The following is a 21,993-nucleotide window of genomic DNA, read 5'->3' as shown; positions in this document are numbered from 1 at the left end:
TGGGGCCTGGGGCAAAGCCAGGTGTCAAGTACCTCCCGGCACTTTGGAAAGTCGGCACCTATGAAATCAAGTGCCATTGAGAAGCAAAGTCAGGAAAGCAGCAGAAATACTTCTCTGATGAGTTGTATTCACTGAGGAACAATCTATCCTAAATTCTCAATTACTGAGGAACAATCTACACTCATTGCTATATTTGCTTTCCACAAGCTACTCTTAATACAACCTTTTATGGGGTGATGTACCTGAATATTTGGATGCTAATATCTAAACTATATCATTAAGTTATTAACCTAAATTTGGGATATTCCAGATTATGTACCATGACTTTTAAAGCAAATTTAGCTAATTTAAGCATTATACCAGATGTATAAATATTCTTTCCTTAACCTGTGTATTAGATAAACAGATTTACATGTTTTTATTAAAGCTAATGTTAATTACCTGACATCACCAAGTCCATTTTTGTGAAAGATGGGCTATTAACATTGAGTGTCCTAATTACATTTAGACCTAATTAACATTCTAATATGGTGTAGGGGGGTGGTCACCCTGCTCTGGCCCTGAAGGGGTTAAAGTAGACCTGGAGAGGGCTGTGGTGGAGAAGCTAGCCTGATGGGGAAAGCAGCCACAGCTGTGGCCAGATCAATCAGGGCCCTGCTGGCCATAAGGGGGCTGGGGCCAGGAGCTAAGGAGGACACACGCTCTTTCTAGCTCCCTTAGAGAGAGAGAGAGAGAGAGAGAGAGACGGACGGACGGACGGACGGACGGACGGACGGACGGACGGACGGACCTGGCTACCTGGGAAGCTGAGGCAGGTACCTAGGGTGAAGCAGTGCTGGGGAAGGGCAGAGGGAACTGGGGCACTCCAGCCTAGCAAAGCCCCAGGCTGCAGGCTGAGTTAAGGGCCCACAGAGGTACTGGGGCTGCAGAGGGGCAACCCAGGTATAAGCAGATGCAGCTTGTCCAACCCCCTTGCTGATGATGCGTGGTTTATAGACTGCAGTCTGCCCCAGGGAGAGGGAGCTAGATGATAACTGGCAGTAGCCACCAAGGCAAGGTTGGGGTTTCTCCAGGGAGGGGAGACCCAGAGTTGGGGGGGTGCTGTGGTGGGCAGAACCTCTGGGCAAAGGGAACTGGGGTCTGGGAGGGACATAGGGGCCAGTGACAGGTGAGATGTCAGCTGGCTGAGGGTGCTCAGGAGGTGGAAAAGAGCTAATTTCCAGGACTACCAGCAGGAGGCACTGTGTTGATGATATGTTGCCCTGCCACATATGGGAAGAACACTTGAAGGCTAGATAAGCACCAGAAATAAATACACAGCTCTCTTGGTTACACACAAGATATTGGACTTTAACCAGATACCTAAAGCAGTGCAACCCCCAGATGTGGAAGCAGTTATGCTAATATAAACCTGCTTGTTGCAGTATTTTATTTACTTCCAGGAAGGGGAATAAATTACCCCAGGATAAGGCACCTTTATACCAATACAACTATATCCCCATTATGAGTTGTACCAGTAACTATAATTACCTGACATAGTGCATCCTTCACAAAAATGGACTTCGTGATCTATTAACATTGAGCATCCTAATTACATTTTAGCCATGTGTTTAAAAAAATCTCATACCCTAACCAAAAGTTATCAGTACAAAAAGCTGTGTTTAGAGCAGGCCGGTTGTAGTTCTAAGCTTCTTATCTGGTTGGTACCAAAAGTATATGTGAAATTCATGGAGGATAGTAGGGAAGTGGCCCAAGGCTACTTACAGGCCTTTCCAAAATACACTTGAAAGTAACCTTTTATCCATAATTCCATGCCTTTTTTTTTTTTTTTTTTACCATCAGGCAGAAGGATACCTGCCCAATGCAGCAGTTTAAACTTAAGCCAAAACCAGCTCTCAGCTGTTGCGCTAGTGTAACTAAGAGCAGAATATGGCTAGTCCTGTGTTTCCTTTCAATGTGTAAACCATCAAAAGAAAAATAACTTGCCCCAGAAACTTAAGCACTTTACCAAAAAGTCAACTTGCCAAATGTAGCATCAGCTTCCTTACAGACCTCTCCTGTGAGTAAAGGGAGTTTGGGATTTGTTAGCATGAGTAAAAAGATTGAGAATTAGTCAGTCCACAGCACATATTTACTCTGTGCTGTAAACAACTCCTTCCAAAATCAAAATTCTTCTTGGCAAGTAGTTCAATTACCCTAAACATTAAGGCCGTAAATCTTTGCTTTAAAGATCTCTGTATGCTGCTTGAGACACTCTTCATTCAGAACTTGTTTACATAGCCAAATATACTTCAGGCTGTCTGTTTACAAACAACATGAGCACATCTCAGTCACGCCTCTTAACTTGGTGACTAGAGTGAGCTTGGGGAGAGTGTAGTGTCCAGGATTGGTTCTTTGGGCTCTGATCTGTCTTCATGTGACCTGACCAAGCAATGTCCTGGTTCGGCTTATAATTTGGAGCTTGATCACTTCCTACCAAAGAAAAGCCCAGAGAGAGAGAAGAGGGGCTAGAAAGCACAGTGAAGTTCACCTCACCAGATTTCTTGGTTCTACTTCCCTCAGGTGGGAGAGGTTTTGAGGCTGGCAGAGCTGCCAGCTGCTTCCCTAGCCCAGAAAAAGGAGTCAGCCATGTGGAAGTGTCCCCAACTCTACTGGCCCTGTCCTAGCCCAGCTGAATAGTCCAGGAGTCTTACTGCCATTGGCAAACCCCTCCCATGGCTGTGCAGCAGGACCGTCAGGGGAGAATCCCCAGCAGTTAGAATGCTAGCTAACACAACATTAACTCCATGGAGGCACTGGCACAAGTATCTTCTGAAATGAGTCAGCCAAGGAGCATGCTGTGGAGAGAGGCTGATCCTCAGTTCCACCTCAGCCCACAAATCCCATGGCTTCTGAACACTGTGGTGCACCATAGGAGGGATGTACATGGGGGAAACAGGAAGCAAGGTGGGGTGGTACAAAATCCCAGAATGGTAGGCATCTCCACACACACAATCCATCCTGCAGAGTGAATGGCCTGGCCTTTGGTTATGGGGTTGTTGTTGTAAGCATAAGGTTGCCACACATTGGTTTGAGATAAGTGCATTCATTCACAACATAAACTTTAGCCCCAGGAACAATACTGGGAGATCGTGTTGTCAGGAGTGTGGTTTGTTTGAATAAAATAACCAGGATAAGCAGAAATAAAAATCCAAGGAGCTTTTTCTTTTGCTCTTTAAACCAAAAACACATGAACCTATGAGCACATGAATTATCATTTATATTGCAGTAGACTTCCCAGCAACATACCCTCTTGCAGACCCTGGGGTAGATTCCATGCCTTGCTAAAGGGGCATTTTCCAAGAGCAGCAATGAAAATATAGAACATAATATGGCATACACCTGATTTTCTCCCTCACAGCCCTGAATAAAGAGAAAAGGTAAACCAACCATCCTCAAATAATGGCTTTATGGCATGTGAACGATAATCACTTGTTCACCACTTACACCAAAGATATAAAATTTGTGAAGTCTTGTTGTAGCCATACTGGTCCCAGAATATTAGAGAGTTAAGGTGAATGAGGTAATATCTTTTCTTGGACCAAGTTCTGGTGGAGAGAGACAAGCTTCAGGTCCCAGAAGAAAAGCTCTGTGTAGCTTGACTGTCTCACCAACAGAAGTTGGTCCAATAAAAGATATTACTTCACTCACCCTCTCTCTCAAATACATAAATGAAAATATACATTGTTCTGTAAATCCTAGAGTTAGAACTAACAATTAGCTATTTCCAAATCTCTATTTAACATGGACATTGATTAATAATACAATCTATTTATGCTTGAATGCACCAGTTCTTCCTTCTACATGTTCCCAAAATTATAATGAGCTGCTGGTTGGAAATATACTGAAGATGAATTTTGTCATTGTTTCATAACCTAGCTTCCCCTTGCAGTTATAAACTAGTAACAGTGGGGAGTTAAAAATCGAAAGAGATACAGTGTTCTGTATTACACAAACAGGCATGGTCTCAGCCACTCAGAGTGGAGGAAAGGTGTACAGTTGCTAACGCCACTAATTTTCAGTGATTGAAATATGCAAATCCCTGTATTCTGACTGGCCCCTGCTCTCAGAACTCCCCCATCCTGATCATGTGGTGTTCAACACTGTTTCGGCTTTTCCTATAATTTAAATACAAACTATTTTAATCTAATTATTGCTCAAAATATGTAACTAGATTATATTTTATTAGTATAATAAACAACAACAAATTTGCTTCCTGTTTACTCAGCAATCACCATCCTGGGCTTGCAAACACCTCCTCACTCATCCTTGGAGTTTATTTAACCCGAGATACAGATATAGCTTTATAAACAGGAAGCAACCGCAAGCTATCGTCTAAATACACTCTCTCTAAAAAGAGCAGGGAATTCTCCTACGCCTTCAGATTAGGTCTTCGACTGGCCGTATTTGCAAAATAAATCCAGGCACAATAACAAAGCGCTCCCCTTCCAGGAACAGTTTAACATTTTGCAAAATGAATAACCCATGCGGAAATAAGACAGATCGAGGTAAATGTGTCAAAAAAATAAGTTGCTTTAATGAAACCTCACGTTAGTTCTGAGGAAAGAATACACAGGAAGCCAAAAGTAAAAGTTGTAAAAATGCCTGACAAATCAAGCTTGGTTACATCGTTGGCCTCGAGTACAGCTAGTCAACATTTTATGCAGGAAAAGGAGGGATGCGGGGGGGGCGTGAGAGAGAAAGAAAATGACCTTTATGAAAATAGTCTATATTGTCCAATTTTTTCATGAGCAAATCATGCTTTTTTACTATTTTTAAGCCTTATTAAAGTGTTTCATACACTGAAAACTGTGTTTTCAGCAAATTACCGTTTTATAACGATTTTGATAACGTTTTCATTTTAAAAAATCATGAAAATAGAAAGACAAAAGAGTCCGTTTCAGACACTAAGGAAGTAAACAACTTTTTTCTTTTTTTGAAAGTGAAAATACGGTTTTATTATTCTACCAGCTCTAGTCTCGAGACCTGACCTTATTGCAGGACCAGTCGAGGGACACGACTAGGAATTCTTGTCCCTGTAAGCAAGTGATTTGCTTTTTGTATTACCAGTAATCTAGGAGCCAGATCCGTCTGTCCTGACAAAGGAAAAACCCCCACTGACCTTGCAGTGAGTTCTGCCTAAAGATTCAGACGTTAAGGGGGATATATACGCATGTCCTCCTTGCTAGGGAGACTTATCTGGTATTAGAATTATTCAGGACAGATCCATAACTAACTGGCAGAGCCTTCAAACACAGACAGCGATTTCTTTTCGCGAAACTAAAACCCCGATCCTGCAATTCTGAGAGTTTTCCCACTTTGGGGGGCGGGGGCTGGCTAAGCCCTTTATGTTAATGTCTGTAGTCTGCTCTAATGGTACAATGGCTGGAATAGGAAGAATTGGACCAAAGACCTGAAATCTGAATCTAATCGTATTCAGCGGAGCATATATCAGGACACTGTTCATTGACCTATTGACCTGTCTCACGTAACTGATATTACCTCACCCACCTTGTCTCTCAGGTGACTGAAATGGAAAAACACTTTGTAATATTTACAGAGCATTTTGCAGACGTAAATTACTATATAGATATTATAAATGTGCATCAGTATAACGGTATTATTGTAACATTTATTACTTCAGTGGGAAGAGTTTAATTTCGCTTACTACTAAATAACAAGAAATCAAACCAGACACCGAAATATAACGAATACATAAATAAGACCAGGTAACACATTGTTTTTAATAAGGGGGGGGGAGAGAACGGAGATTAAAATAATTCAAGTCACAAACAGACGTTAGTAATGTTTTGCAAATGATCAACAAACACATTTTTCTAACCTAGCGAGTCAAAGATGCATAGTTGTTTGTGCGCCTGGAAAGCCGCCTGCTCCGGAACTTTCCCCAGCCCTGCCTCTCTGAGCTCTGTCCTCAGATCCCATCCCTATCTAGCTACTGTTCCCTGCAGGCAGCCCTGAAAGGCGCTACTTACTCCAGAGCTGTCAATCACACTGCTGAAGAAGCTGGAGTCTCCACGAGTTTAACAAGTGCACCTCTACCTCGTTCGCCTCTTCTCGTTCCCCTGACGCCGCATGCAGCCTAAGGACCCGGGTGGGTCCTGCTTCTTCTGAATGCTGTAGGGCTGGAAGCGAGGGCCTGAGCTATTCAGAACGGGCAGCTCTGCTTTTTTTTTTTTTTCCTCCCCTTTCCTGGGGATTGCTTTTTATTCTGTTATTTAATTGGGTTACTAACTACTCACTTAATTGGGAGAGGCTGGCCAATAAAATTAAAATCAATCAATCAATCAATCTTTGCTGCAAGAGGTCAGCCACGGCAGCCATCCATAGCTCTGATCCCCTCCATCTGTGATGCCACCCAGAGAGTGAGACACGTGGCCAAGGTATTCACAAGCGCAGACAGCATCGCTCCCTGCAGCGCATTGGGGATTGCGGCCGCCTGCCATAAACGGAAGAATTGTAGCGGTGATTGGCATGCTGCAAAGCCGTACACTTCGCCTCTGGGGAACTCCTTCCTCTTATCAGACCGATTGTTTTAATCCCCTGCGATTTAAATGATCCATGTTCTCAATGTACCCATTTGAGACAATTATCCTGCAAGCTGAGCCAGGCCTGCCACACTTGTAATGCCAGACAGTCCAAAATAAATCAGCTAATTCAATCCACTAATAATCATGCAAACAATCCATTGAACGGAGTTGGGTCCCGCGCAGTTAGTGGGGGCGCTCTCGGTCTAAAGAGCAGCAGGCTCGGGCTCCTGACCTGTTTTGCTCTGTCCCGAGATTTAAAATAAAATCTAGAGTGAAACGAATATGATCCCCCTCCCCCCCTTCCCTTTGTGCCCACTCTGGAAGGCAGCGAAAGGCTGGGTCCAGCAGGGGATGTTCTCCGCTTGTCTCACCACGCTCCAGCTGCGAATCAGACTGACTGGCTGATTATTTTTCCCGTCAACAACTGGAGACCTTCCTTTGAACAGATTAGATGTCATCGGATATTGACAACATATTTCACCCCTCCGGGGATGGATGCTTCGAAGCACAATGAGCAGAACATTTCTCACGAAATAGTTCATACTTGTATACAACACACCTCCGGAGAAGAAAATGACTGCCTGGCGCGCTAGGATGCCCTCATTTCCGTCGGGCGCGGGTGGGGAGGAAGGAATTAAGATGCTTTAAGAGGTCTCCAGAACAAATGTTCTCTTTGCTCTCTCTGCTAGACCAGCAGTTTGTTTCCTGCGGTGTTTTTGTGTTTTAAAGGACAATTGCATGTTTCCGCAGCTACGCTGCGATTTGATAACTTAATAGGGAAAAAAAAGTACATTCTGTATTCAAATAGGCAGGATCTCACGCTATTCTGCTATTCATCTCAGCAGTTAACAAAACAGTCCCCATAACATAGCCCGGGCATGGAATCGTTGACTATATATATTACATACAATAGGTGAAATATTAAGATTCTCTCAGCCCGTGACATTTACGAGTTGAGAGTGGAACGGAGCGGGGCGGGAGGGAGCTATAATTCACTGCAATGAGTTCAGCAGAGCCAACAGCTCTCTTCGAGCGCTATCATCGAGACATCTAATCAGTTTTCAAGCTTGCTTTGTGCTTTCAATATTCCATCCCGGTGGAATTAATAGCTAGCGGAGATATGGAAAGGAAGCGATGGGCAACCAGGGTCCCCAGGCGGCGGAAACTGGTGTCGCCCCGTTGATTTCAGAGGAGTTAAACTGGCGCACACCAGCTGAGAATTTAGACAGAGTAGTCTGTAACTGACGGCTCCAAGAGTCGGAGGAGCAGAGGGCAGGTTGTGGGCACAGACCACCTGGATGGAGGTATCATAAAAAATCCCTAGCGCGCAATCCTTCCCCTTCCGCCCCCGCCGACACCTCTACTTCCCATGGCTCATTTTGGGGGGGGGGGGGGAGTCAGACAAGCCAAAATCCTTTACCAGCCCAAGAAGCTATTCTCTTACAACGAGCTAACCTAGGATCCGTGGTGTTTCCATCCGCCCATTTACCTGAGACACCCTGTTTCCTAAACATCATAATCAGCCCCAGGCTCTTCTCTTTTAATGTGCGATTACGAGTCAGCCTCTGGAGGGTGGGGGGGGTTCTATCTGGGGCTTCCTGAATATTTTTCTCTCTCCTTATTTTGAACAATCGTTTCTGTTGCCCGAAAAGGGCTCACCCGACAGAGCAGCATCCTAACCGGTGAGCGCAATGTGTAGATAGTACCACGTGATGAGGTTGAACTTCGAGATATTCCAGGTAGCATTTCCGAAATTGTTAGACACAGATTTACACAGACAACAGAGAGGGCCCGTCTGCTTTCTACACGCTCTGGGTGTGGGCCCGAACCTATCAGCCCTTACATTTAAGATAAAACAAATACCATCGTGTGTAAAGTATCATAGTGTTACCAGCAACTGGTTTTTTTTTTTATTTATTACAAAAAACTTCCACTTGCCGCACAGTGTTAAAATCATGCTGGTAAATTCGATGGAGAATTCGTGGAATCGAACATGCGTTTAGGAATCACTGAATTAATCCTCCAGATTTTAAAAAATGGGTGATTTGATACATTACAGGAGGCAACTCATCTACGTCTCTCTGTTTTTGCGACGTATAGCTTTCGAACATTCTAATGTGCTATCTAGCTGTGTGTAACTTCTCGGCAGCTTCGAGGGGCTGGTTTATATCGTTTGGTTCACGCTGTTTCACTGCGGATTTCTCTTGCTCGGCACTTCTCATAGTAAATGTCTAGAGCACTAGAGAAAAACTTATCAAGAGAACTTTCTTTGACGTAAATGTTAATGTGAATATTTACATACTGAATTAATATTGTATTTTCAGTATATTTTACATGGTTTCGATTTTTTTGTGTTAATGTTTACTGGATACAAGAAAACATACCATCCAGTTAAAAACTTTTAAGCCGCTTCATTTCTCCTTAGAGGAAGTATAATGTGTGGCTACATGTCTAGTTAAAACGTAGCTATTTAAATATATAAATATAGGGGCAAACGGTGACACTGTTCCAGGGTGTTGCGCAGAGTAATTAAAGATCGAATTCGGTCTATAGTTTCAGCATTTTCTTAGGGACCTGATCTTTTATAATCTATTGAAGTTGAAGGGGGATCGGACATTATATGAGAGAACACACAAAATATGGCATACAGGAAATTAGTGTTGGTTTTATGTAGGCAGGCCAGATAACAATTTGCTTATTATTAAACCAAAATATGTATAATACGCATTTTGTGCCATTTAGGGAGAATCATCGGCTTCGAAATCTTGTATATTTTGAATGTTTTGGTGGTCTTCTAAAAAGTAACACCATAGCTAGGCTATCCACTTTCACATATTGCCACACCCTCATCAGGAAACTCTGTTTCGCCTCTAATTTAAGGCATAACATCATTTAAGATATTTACTGTGCAGACATCACTTTTTACTTGCTAACAGAAGTTATACGAAAAGCAATCAGTGAAATATATATATAAATGCAATGCGTGAAATATACTAAATAGGGACTCGCGCCTTCCCAAGATGAGGGAAGTTGTGCCGAGTAAAGATTTAAGGATTGTGCCCCCTAAATCCGTGCTACTCTGCGGGTGAGAATTTGCTAGTGAAAATGAATACCGTACTGTATCACAAATGGAAGAAATAAAGCCGCAGGAATACAGTGTGTCTCTGGAACAGAGTTGTGTATCCTCTGTTTCATTATGATCTGTCAATTAACTTGTATTTGAATAGCTAACAGGAAAACGGCTTCTGCTAATACACAAACACATTACCTTACTGAAAGCAACAGGTCATAAAATACTTTATTGAAATAAAGTAAATATCTTGCATTAACTGATCATAAAATGCAGTTTTCGGATTACTTGGGGCACCACAGGATTGTAGACAGCAAGTAGGCTTAAGATAACAGTAACAATCTCCTCCTGACCCTTTCAGGTTGTCATACAAAATACAACAATCTTCCATCTCAGAGCTCCCAAACCGATACAGAGAAAGAGAAACGGCTGTGTTTTTCCTTATGTACATGGGGGGAAGAAAAAGAGGGGGAAAGGAATCAACCAAATATTAAATACAACGGAAATCAAATGGTAATAATAATCCACTAACCATTTTGTCACCCATCTTCTTCCACCTTGCATCTTCTTGTGGAACAGAACGCTGCATGGGCCTTGTCTATTTATCCTGCTCCTCATTCCACATTGTGGAAACTAGGTTTTAAAATAGAAGGGAGTGCATGAGGCCTAACAAATGCATGGCACACAAGTCTAAGGATCACTCCACTGCTGCGGATGGTGTGTTTCTCATTGTTAATCCAGTCTTTAAAATGTTCAGGTCTCGTTAGAGAAGGCACTTGATCGATGCTGTTTTGTAAGTCTTTGTGCTGTTTGGCACGCTCACAAGGCATCCTTGATTTTTTTATTCCTCCTGGTTGACTTCACAGGGCGAGCTTAGGCTTTCCGTTTGTTTCTCTGCTTCCTTGGCTCGCTCCTGCTCTGTAAGTTGCTCGCTAGTTGGGATGGAGTTTTTCTTTGGACGACCTTTAGGTTTGGTTGGAGATTCAAGGCCTCCTCCTTGTAACACCTGGAAAACCGAAGGATATGCCAGAATAAAACCACGTTTAAAGGTGCCTGATACAAGGGCTTTATCCTGTTGTGAAAGCTATAGGCTGGCCTATATTACGCTAAAAAAATATAACGAGAATCAAAAATATATTCTATGTCCCCACTATTTCAACACCAGGTCTGGGAGACAGCCAACTAAAACAGTTTACAGCTGGCTTGAATCGTGACCTGGATTGCATTGACTGCTTTAACGGCTCTTCTCTACCTCTATAGATCACCTCCCTCAGCCCTTGGTCCTGAATATCCTGAGGGAGGGCGGGGGGCATATCCTCAAATCCCCGGAGTAGACTTGGCTATTGGTTTCTTTCCCCGTCTTCCTGTGCTCCGCTATGTTGTGACTTTGTGCAGTTGCATTTTTACAAGCCCTTCTACTGTTCATGATAGATGCCCCTTTCTGTCATAGCCAGCGGGGCTGGGTTTGCAGGCCTCTGTCACCAACAACGTAGAAAAGGGAGAGAAGATATATCCGAACAACGAGCAAATCAGGATACACACAGAGAGATGTTAGATTCGACGAGCGAATATTCTAAACCCCTTTTCCTATTCCAGCAAGTGGCTAATGTTCCCTGATGCAATCAGATATCGGCCAGCAACCAACTCCTACAGGGGAAAAAGACCCGAGGCTTTACAGACAAGTAGCACACTTACTATTTTCTTCCATTTCATTCGCCTATTTTGGTACCACGTTTTCACCTGAAGTTGACTGAGACCCAGGGACTCTGCCAGGTCTATTCTGTAAGGCGAGAGAGGACACACGTACTGTCATCAGAATACCACTCACTTACCAGTCAAAACCCCACTGCTCAGATAAATTCCATACACCGCTTCGCTTCGCTCCGCTCCCCTCCCCCATTGGTCTGTATTGTTCCTTAAGGAAGGATTCGGACTATCGGGCGTTCCCGGTCCTCTTTCCCCACCAAACACCTAGCTTCTGTTCCGCAGATATCTGAACTGGGGGAGGAGGCAGTAACCCAAACTAACCTAGGCTGTGGGTGAGTAAATATTGAACTAATTTCCTTGGAGCTGTTTGATTCGCTCTGGAGATCACAAGTGCCCCCGGGGAAGACTGGCTTCGCTTAATGGGCTGGTAACCAAGCCCGGCTAGCCCCCTGCGCTGCCCGCCCTGAGGCTGCAGAGCAGAACTGGGTTTATGGCTGGGAACCCTCTACCCCTCGCCCGCCTGGCAGCGGCTCCTAGGCCCGCCCTCACCTGTCCGGCGTGGAGAGGTATTTCTGTTTCTCGAAGCGCTTCTCCAGCCCCATCAGCTGCAGCTCGGTGAACACAGTGCGGCTCCGGCGCCCTTTCTTGGCTTTGCTGCCCTGCTCCGGGGGTCCCGGCTCCAGCTTCCCCCGGAGGTGCAGCTCCAGCGGGAGGTGAGGGGATCCCGAGGCGCCCTGCAGCCCCGAACCTGCAGCCAGCAGGGCCGAACCCAGGCCGGAGCAGCTCAAGGGGGCCAGGGGAAATTTGAACACCGCCGCCTGCTCAGCCTTCAGCACCGCTGCGGAGAGAAAGACACGGTGAGAGAGGGCAGGAGCCTCTGGCACGTATCTAGCGCCCGCTTAGCTTCCCCAGATACCAGCATGGCTGTTGACTTCTTTCAGATATGCCGTGCCCATGTCCCAAGCCACCCCAGCCAGGCCCTACTACAGCTGAGAGGCTCCGGGTACCGCCTGGGAAAAAAAGGAAGAATAGGGTCAGACGGAAAAATGAAGGAAGTGTGGAGTCTCGCGGGGAAACGGGTTGGAGTTTAGTGGGGGAAAATGGGTGACTTGCTAAGCTCTGTGGGTGGATCCAAAGAAACTAATACGACAAGCATTTAACCTTACCATTCAGCAAGATTTGAAGGGATGGAAGGCTCCTTTTCAAACGAGTCTAACCTTCATCCAGTGTGGGGAGAAAAATCAAATTGGGAATATTTTATATTTCAACTGGAAAGCGATCAAACTGTTAGTTTTTCTTAACTTTCGCGTTGTATTTCTGTAGTCTTGCAGTTCACAGGTCAATACTCTTAAACGTAAGTCTATTTTTTTTAAAAAGGTAGCCAATATTCTTCAGCCTACTTCTATGTATTTCTGAATGTTTGCTTTTTTCTCGTTCAGTAAATATCTTGCTGTAACATAAAAATCCCGATCCAAATAGGATCGAATTGTTATTATGTAAGCATATTTTTAAATTTAAAAGAGCAGTTGATAATTGATAGTTTGGGCTTTACAAGTGGGTATAATTTAAAATAATTTAGTATGTAATAGTACCTCAAGGCACTATGAAGGTCTTAGTTCTTGGCCATAGAATAAATAATCGATATAATAGAATAATATAGTACATGGACAGGAGGTTATAGCGCTACTATATATATATAATTTTAGTCCAAAGTCCCCGTATAGTTATATAGTATTTTCGTTCTTTACGTTTTCATTCATTCTAATAAAATATTAATTTTGATAACAGTCTAGAATACTGCCACATTTTGCATGGCTTACTGTAAAATAATATGCTACAGAAAGGGTTTATTCTAATTTAAATTCACAAGCAAACTCGTCGTTAAATGTATTACTGAATCACAATCAAAACATTCAGGTCTAACCTTTCTCGATCCAAAATATTGTAGTAACGCCTAACAAATTATTTTTGAACTGGTGATACTTCTCTGAACCACGTATTTAGTTTCAACTCTCTTATTTGATGTATAAAATCAAATTGACAAATGACCTCCTGGAAGTTTAGTTTGCTAATAGGAGGCTAAGAAACTATATAAACTTACAATTCAAGCATCCCTTCCCGGAGCCCTCCACATGCCCCTCACAAGTAGGAAGTCCTTTCCCTATTAATCTTGCGGAGGAAACAGCAAAAGACCTGGCTCAACGCATATGTAGAATTAGCTTGGAAATAATGAATAATTCATTCGGTATATTACAAAGCGTTTATGGCGGAGGAAATAAAAGGACAATACGCTGCACTCGCTAGAGCAATTTAAATTAAAACACAAACCAATTATCTTTAACTGCCTCGGACAGCAAGGAAACTACAGGGACAATCAGGATTTTGTCAGAAAAATGTTTCTTAAACGCTTTTCGAACTCTCCCGGGACTGAATATAAATTGTGTTGCAGAAGCAAGAACTTTTATTACCCCAGTTTAGGAATCCGCTCATGCTCCTCCTGAAGTCAACGGGAGTTTTGCCATAATGTTTTATAAACATCATTATACTTGGTTTAACATTTTAAAGGCGCATTTGAGTTCGGCAGGTCTGTGAAAATCATTCCCTCCACAGAGCAATTGTTGCTCTGATTCTTTATGCAAACAGACGGTGTTACGGGAAACAACAAACTGTGTTGTTTTGTATTTTATTCTTTTTTCTATGATAAAGAAAGTTTTGGTTCAAGTTAGCTTTGGAAGGGACAGTTTTCAAAAGGCCAGTTTTCAAATTCAGAAGCCATAGATGGTTTGCTTATTGTGCCTGTAATATATCAGTAATACATAGTAATATATAATATATTAGTAATATATCAATACCTCTAGATATACATGTTACACTCTATATATTACACTGTATATACACACACATGAGTAATGTTCTATGTAGTACATTACTGATACATACACAAGTTCTATATTTCTCTCTCTGCCGCACAATACAATCATAATAACTTCCATGATCTTCGAGAGTTTTCTCTAAATAGGATGGGACTCGTAAGGCCCAAGCTTTCATAAGGCCCGAGCGTGTAGGCCTATGTTCAATTTAAGAAGCCAAAGAGCCTGTCTGAAATACTTACAAACCGCTTACTCACATTACTAACCCAATCGTTTATTTTAATCTGTAGTGAATTATATGAGCTTCATTCTGAAAATAATCTCGAAAAGTAATGTGAAAAAAACGTTGGGCATTTCTTTGGCAGAAAAAAGATTAGAAATGCCACATACTATTTTGAAAGATTTTTTTGTTTTGTTTTTCTGGTGTAATTACAGTGTATAGTTTACCAGGCTAAGATTCCGTCCAGCGCAGAAGGAAAAAAAAAAGTTTTTCCCAACTGAAAGTAATCAGATGCAATGAGAAGGAAACAGGCTGTTCCCTGTGATGAGCCCCATAAAATCAGTTATAATAGAAAAATGCAGCTCAAACACTTGGGGAAAAAGAACAAAGTTTGTTTCACGCCAGTTATGTATAGACTATTTAGATGTGTGAGAAACCTGCTTCTGTTGGAATCCTGTTTGGAAAAAAAATCTTGTTATTTTAAATCATCCTTCCTGGGTGTGTGTGTGAGGTATTTGTTTGGCTGTGGCCTAAACTTCTGGCATGAAACTACATAAAGTGGGATCGTCGTAGTGGCATATAAACACAGATCCGTTTGTGAAAGGCTCTATCTACCGAACTTGGCCACTGAACGGATCCCTGAATAAAGAGAGCTGCTGCGTGTTTCCACCATGACCCCAGCTCCCCTGTGCAGTGGCGCTTTGCCAACAGGCACGACGACAAACAGCGGAAGAAAGGTCTAAGCTTGTTACCGTCTGGTGACGACCCCCGCCATCCCCGGGACCTGCACTGCCCCAAGGGCCCAGCTGGTTCCCCGGGGACGGAGCTAATGAACGGGACTGTCACTCTGGGCATAGCGAGCCCCTGTCCTGCCCCTAGTCTGGGAGCCGCTGCAGCGCTGATGCGGACCGAGGCTGCTCCCCGGCCTGTGGGTGGCCTAGCGAGGCCGCGGGACGTACCTAGGTGGTTGTGGTAGGGTCGGGCTGAGAGCAGCGCCTGCACCCCGAACTTGAGGAGCTCTCCAGCCGGCGCCGAGACCTTGGAGTCGGGGTGATCCGTCAGGATTTCCTCGATCATAAAACTCCGGTAGCGATGCGAGCGGTGGTCAGGGAAGACTTCCGCGGGGAAATAATGCGCGGCTCCCAGGTCCAGGGGATGCTGCATCCTTCCCGCTGCGGGCCAGGCCCCAGGGCAGACCCCAGGGACGCCCCCAGCCCCTTTCCTCCGGGAGGCGCCGGCTTTCTCCGCTGCGGGCTGCACAGATCCTGCCGGACTCGCCCTAGAGCCGCCCTCCGCCTGGTGCCTCTGGAAGGGCACCCAGGGACCTGGGGCAGGCTTTGTCCATTCTCCCTCCTGGGGCTTGGCTGCCCAAGCGCGCAGTTTCCCCGCAGCCCTGGTAGCCTTTCCCCTTCGGAGGTGCGCGGGGGGCCAGCGCCCAGCGTGTGCTTGCCCCGACCGCCCCCCTCTTCCTCCCCCGCTGCACCGAGTGGCTGAAGATCTGCTTAAGGAGTGAGCCCAGGCTGGAAAAGTTACAACCTCATGCTGCAGGAGGCACGTCATAGGAGAGCTCTTTCTCCGCCCCAGGACTGAAGACAGCAGCCTATTATATTCCTGACCTGAGTCTGGGACTGTCGGAGCTGGATTGGGGGGGTGGGCGCGGGGGGGAGGGAAAGAGGGGGGAGCTTAGTACCTGGAAACGAAAGGTTAGGGAACAGCGTCTATCCTGTGCCATATAAAGCAAATTAACCAGCGATGCCCGATTTGAAGCTAAAGGTACTTTACAGCAATTACCCAGCGCCAGCCCACTCCCAACAAGAAGGTCAATGTGCCAGCAGTTTAGAAATGCTGGAGCTGCACTTACCCTCTAGGATGTGCAACGTCCTGTTGGTTTTAAATGTAGTCACAGGACGTTTTTCAAACGCAAAGCTCGCTCTCCTTCGTAGCTAATCTACCCGTCTAGTTGTGTACTGCCCTGCAGGTGAGACACTTCGAAAAACCTGTCAAATATTGTGCATTCCATGAAAAACCCCAAGGTTCACGGATGTACAATTTAACACGCGATCGCCTTTCGCAGTATTTGCCCTTCCCCGGTTCCATTCTCGGAATGTCCCAGCCCCTGTTCGCCTTTATCTCCCTCAAATATCCCGTTTGGCCCTAACCAAAGCACGGGGAAAGGGGATAAGCTTTTGCTGCAAGCAGCAAGTCATTTACTTTCTCCTCTCTGATGCCAAGTCTGGAGAAGGAAAACACTGAAATAAGGCCAAGTGATTCCTCCTGTCCTACCGGAACCTGTCTCACAGCAGTATCCTCCCAGTACCTGGAGGCTAGGAACATTATCGCACATTGTCTGAAGCCAGGGAGCAGTCCCGGCTTCCTAGTCCTGCAATAAAAACGTCAAAAAGGAAACCCAAAGGCGCACCGCAAGGTTTTCCAAGGCAGGAGAAACGGATGAAGAATAATAGAGCAGTGTGCGCAACCCAGATGAGTTAAATCATTTGTCACCCGGATTAACAAAATTATAATCCCTCAACCCTCTCTACCACGTCTGCCTAGGATTGTTTGCCATTGACACCGTAAGTCTGTGGCAAGCCACGAGTCGCTAACCGAAGAGGAAATTATCCTCGGACTAATGCAGTGTCTGAGATCTCGGGAACCGCGTGCCACAAACCCAACTCCCCGGGACACTAATGAGGGTCTTTCCCACTCGATGGAGTCTGCTGTGTCTTTCGGGGAAGACAAGAGTTTTCAGAACTGCGGATCCCCTAAGGAAACCAGGGGCTTAAATTCACTTCCTCCAAGGTGACCTGGCTTCGCTCAGGGTCATCAGCAGGGACTGGGGAGGTGAAAGGTTCCCTTTGCCTTCGAACCCCAGTTGCCTTCATGGATGTAAAGAGGTTCCTCCTGCCTACCCTAGCCCTGTTTTAAACCTGGGCCTGGCTGTGAGGTTTGATCTCATAGACGTACTGGGAGAAAACAGCATATATATCAGCCCCTCTATTTGCATTACATAACTCTTAGCAACACCTACTGCGGAGAAACATGGAGAAGCCCCAGGGACTGCTCTGCTGGGCCCTCCCGTCCTAGGTGGCACTCTCTGGTGGCCCTGGCGAAGGCTCAGACCCTGCAGTCCTTATTCGGGCAAGATTCCCGCTTAGATACTCGGGGGCAGTGCCTGTCCAGGACTAGGTAAGGGACTGCAGGATCAGGCCCTGGCAAGAGAAATAAAGATCGATTTTGGAATGGATGGCGAAGTTCAGGGCACGTACCGAGACGGCTGCCCCTGCCCGGGGCCTGGATGAAGGCTTCACCAAGTTGGATGGTTTTCTCCTGATGGGGCTCGCTGGTGGCGTGGCTAACGCACAGGGAGAGCTCGGGCTGGGAAGTCTATTCGTGTTCCCCATGAGTCTGCAGGTGTGGGGTGGGTTGATGGTATTATTGCTGCCCTCGAGCTATGCAGCCAAGCTACTTGCAAATGGCGAGTAGTTCATATTTTCATGTCTGAGGACTCCTCGATCCGTCTGCAATGGAAATCAGTGGGAAACTCCCATTGCTCGGGATCACCCCCTGAAAGAGGTCGTGGTTGGGCCTAATCCTTCCCTCATTCCCCAGGAAAACAACGGAGGGCTGCGGGATCGGGCTCCAAAAGGTGAAATGGAAAGACCAAACTTACAATGGTTCCGAAACTGGCCCTGGGAGTGTCTGCCCACGTCCTGCTTCCTTTCGGAAACAAGGCTCCTGGGATGAGCTGTTATCAGACCCTGTGTAGGTAGATGGGTAGGTAGCAGGCAGAGAGAGAAACACCCGCTTGAAAGGAAAGATTTATATCTGGTAATTTACGGGGTTTCAGCTTTCCTTTTTCTAAAACCATTTCTGTTGAACCATAACAGAGACTCGCTGGATTCACCGCGGATCAGAGACAAACAGTGTCTATACCAAGCCTCGGTAAACAATTTAAAGGAACTGAAGGGGTAGAGGGGCGGGGGAGGAATCACTGATTATATTCGTTTATTTGTATAGCCCTTTTACAGATATTTTACATAGAACAATGGGATTCGTTTATTTTCCAGAGACCGTATTTCATGCAGGGCAGCCTATAATTAATGAAAGATTTATACATATGCTTTATGTATTTCAGGCAAGATCTATGCACCTGGGAATCAATACAGCCAAATCAGTCTACAGAAAATTTAAGCAACCACAGATTCATGGTGTTTTAATTTTAACATGGTTTTGGAAGTCTTTTAATTTCCATTTCTCCATGAGATGAAAGGAGGCTCTTAATGTTCGTAAGATACATTATGAGCGGGCTATTTTATAAATGGAAAACCGTTATCTAGTTAAACTCCATGCGAAGAAACAAAGCGTTTTTGATCACACACTGTGTGTTACCAATGCAAAGCTTGTAGCTAAACGCCATGTCAGTTGGGGGGAATCTGTAATTCGTTTCTTTTAATTTGGGGGTTTTATTCCAAAGGTAATGGCCAACATTTTACTGGGCTTTTGTTGTCTGAGGAAACTATTAAAAATGTGTGTTTTCAGGGAGTCCTTTGCTCCGGGAAAAGCAATCTAACCTTCTTTGCTGCTCCTCGCGTGACACAAAGAGAATTGGGAGGAAAGTCGATCTCATCTCTTAGATGTGAAACTCGTAGACTAGTCTCCTTATTTATAGCGTTAGCTGAAACAATGTTGTTTTAGCACGTTTTCTCAGCCGTTTCCCTGGGAATGCGTCTGTTGGAGCTGGAATTCGTTCTCGGAGCGGGTTCTGTAGCTGGAAATATTCCAGACAAACTCCCGAAGTCCTTGACCGGGCATAATTGCCACTGGACCCAACGGCAGCTTTGAGTGAGGACTGCAGGATTTCTCTCTCTCTCTCCCTCTCTCTTGAGAGCTTGACCGTATTTTAATAGAGACCTGTACTCACTATCAATTGTAAGGCTAACTTCAACAGCCAGAGGCAGCACCAGTCTCGCCTCTTCATGGGTCCCACTCTGCAGTCCTCAGCCGGATAAAAACCCAATTGAAGTCCATGGGAAGTTTGCCTAGTCCAAGCCCACGCTACAAACCACTGACCAGAGTGTGTTCCCGCATGTCTAGAGCGGACAGACCGCTCAGAGACATGCGCAACCACTGGGGGAAAGTGATTGTGAGCAAACTTTTATCACAAGAAAAGAGGGCTCTATAGGGGCTTATACTTTTCATTGCACGGCTCTCCTATTACCATCCACACTGAATTGACCTAAGAGCTGCTGGTCCTTGCTCTCACGTAAGTTTGGGCGGGTGGGGAGTGGAGGGGTGCCAACGACAGCAAGATCTGACCACGGATGTGAAGGCTGCAGTGTAAATAGATCATTGCTTTTCTTTCTTTCTTAATTATCAAAGAAAATATTCTTTACTATGAAATTCGTTATGGCACTTTGAAAATGAGGATTGTTTCCGTTTCCAGCGTTCCTGACAAGAGAGCTACATGAAGCTTGAAAAACATCTCCGAGTGTAAAAGCATCTGCCCCGTTCCCCGCCGTCTCTTCTTAACAGCACTGTGCAAAAAGACCCCGATATTTTTAGGACTGTGAAAAACAGGCTCAAAAGCTCGTTCACTCTGTTGAAGCCCCTTTGGTTTGCAGCGAGGATCTGGTTTGTTCCTCTCAATCAAAACAGCGGTAGAAGCCATTAATTTACCTCCTAGGAAAGCTGGTAACATGTTTCAAATTAATAATTGTTCACATCAATTTTTTCTGAGTGTTGTTCTTGGCATTATTACAGAGAGGTTTATTTCCTGGACATAATTAGAGCGGTTCGAACTGATAAGGATCCCCTCCCCCTCCTCCAGTAACACTGTCTAAGAATGGCTGGCTTTTAAATGGAACAAAATTCACACCGAGATAAAGAGGGAACAAAAGAAAGCGAATTGCCCCCAAACCGTGCAAAATAGGATGCAAATTAACCAGCCAGCTGACCCGGGTCGTTCTTTATTTCCGTGAGGGCAGGTTTCACCGAGGAGGGGAAAGGGGCTGATAAAAGCCAAAGGAAGGCATCCAACGGAGAAGAGAATCGTGTCCCAGGGATGGACGTAGGAGCTAGTTTTAAACAATTAAAAGACGTTTAAACAAGTGAATACAATTAGAAATGGTTTGTTTCCCTTTACATAGAAAGGAAACGCGAAAGGATGGACATCTGCCTACGGAACAGGTAAGCTCACCCATTTCCCTCTCGCCTGGCTGAAGTGGCTCTGGTTTGCACGCAGGGTGAGTTTCTTTCTGACAGCCCCCGACCCTCCAAAGAAAAAGAGAAGCAGATTGAATAATGAGGTCGATTTCAATGTGAAAATTCAAAGCCGTTGCAAGGGAACGATTTAGCAGCGTACCACCCACCTTCTAAGCAGGCACTTTCATACGGGCTTCAAGCTATATATCCCCCTCCCTTCCGACACCAGGGAAAATAATCAATTCAGGGGGTTACCAAAGATATTTCATGGCAGCAAGAAAGAGTAGCAGCCCCCCCCCCCAGGTGTATTATGCACTGGAAGACGGCTTGCTCGTTTTTCTCCCTTCATCTAAGATTTGGTTAATTTATTTTTAAATTTAAATATCACACATCTGATCTGGAGACCCCAAACAGCGAGGGGCAGCAGGGGATTTTCAGAGGGAAAAGAACCGATCTGGAGCCACCTGATGCTCTTGGGGTCAGTTTTATCCCCGATTTTGAAGAGGTAGCAGAAGAAAGTTCCAGGGAGAAACCTGTTGGCCGAGGGTCACCGCAACAATAGCCTGGAGAAACAAAGGCAGCGGGCCCCCAGGCTGCGCCTCCTCTGAACCCCCTCTTCTGGCCTGTGAGGGGAGCGCAGGATCGGGCCCGGGGGTGATGCTCCCTGGTCCAAGGGCGAAGAACTGACCCCCACGCTCCCTGGGGGATCGATGTCTGAGAAAAACGTTCCCCACCCGCCACCTGCCCTTTGTCGAGTTAATGCCTGGCGCTGTCCGAGGGATTTGCAGGAGATGCTGAAGCTGCCAGTTCGGGCCATTCCTGCTGGTTTTACAGATCTCCGAAAGAGCTCAGGATCTCCCTTCCCTCCTGCGGGATGGGGTGGGGAGGGGGACCCAGAGATTACATCTGCCCTTTGACTCTCTCCAAACTGCCTCCCAATGACAGTTCCTAATGAAATGGCCCCCTTTGAACAAAAGGTAGCAATTTTCAGCCTTCCTGAAAATACTTTGCAGATGCAAACCAGAGCTCCAGCCCGGACAGCACACGCTCCCCTGACTATTCCCGGGGAAGTCGTTTAGTGGCAAAACTACCTTTAAGTCTTTATTTTAATTACATGATGAGCCTGCTAATTATGGGAAACTCGCTGAACTTGTGTCTATTCCAGTTTAGCTCGGCCGGGTATTGAAGGAGTTTGATTGCTATTAAAAAAAGGAGAAATCTTGTACAAATGCACAGTCCCCGCAGAAAGGGAAATTCTACAAATGCTTCTGATGAGACACAAATGTAGTTTATGGGTTGCTTTTTATAATTTGGATCTCTTCTGAAAAGCAGGACCTT

General features: G+C 45.2%; 1 protein-coding gene across 1 annotated transcript; it reads right to left on the bottom strand.

Annotated features, from left to right (window-relative positions):
- Window positions 1–10,489: 10,489 nt before the first annotated feature.
- BARX1 (BARX homeobox 1) lies at window positions 10,490–15,943 on the bottom strand. The gene is made up of 4 exons (XM_032799841.2): window positions 15,414–15,943; window positions 11,914–12,202; window positions 11,353–11,437; window positions 10,490–10,663 (listed from the first exon to the last, which is right to left on the bottom strand). Exons 1-4 carry the CDS (start codon window positions 15,616–15,618, stop codon window positions 10,499–10,501), a joined length of 744 nt encoding a protein of 247 aa, XP_032655732.2. The 5' UTR covers window positions 15,619–15,943; the 3' UTR covers window positions 10,490–10,498.
- Window positions 15,944–21,993: the final 6,050 nt, after the last annotated feature.

The sequence above is a fragment of the Chelonoidis abingdonii genome, chromosome 17, assembly GCF_003597395.2.
Source record: "Chelonoidis abingdonii isolate Lonesome George chromosome 17, CheloAbing_2.0, whole genome shotgun sequence".
Lineage (NCBI taxonomy): Eukaryota > Metazoa > Chordata > Testudines > Testudinidae > Chelonoidis > Chelonoidis abingdonii.
This window is presented reverse-complemented; position numbering and strand designations above follow the sequence as displayed.

What these genes read in the sequence shown, in the direction of transcription:
- BARX1 (XM_032799841.2), bottom strand. Translation starts at nt 15,618, where the DNA reads ATGCAGCATCCCCTGGACCTGGGAGCCGCGCATTATTTCCCCGCGGAA. An exon ending in TACCTCTCCACGCCGGACAG is followed by an intron (nt 11,438 to 11,913) that starts GTGAGGGCGGGC and finishes CTCGCCTTACAG; the next exon opens with AATAGACCTGGCAGAGTCCC. An exon ending in GAATGAAATGGAAGAAAATA is followed by an intron (nt 10,664 to 11,352) that starts GTAAGTGTGCTA and finishes TCGGTTTTCCAG; the next exon opens with GTGTTACAAGGAGGAGGCCT.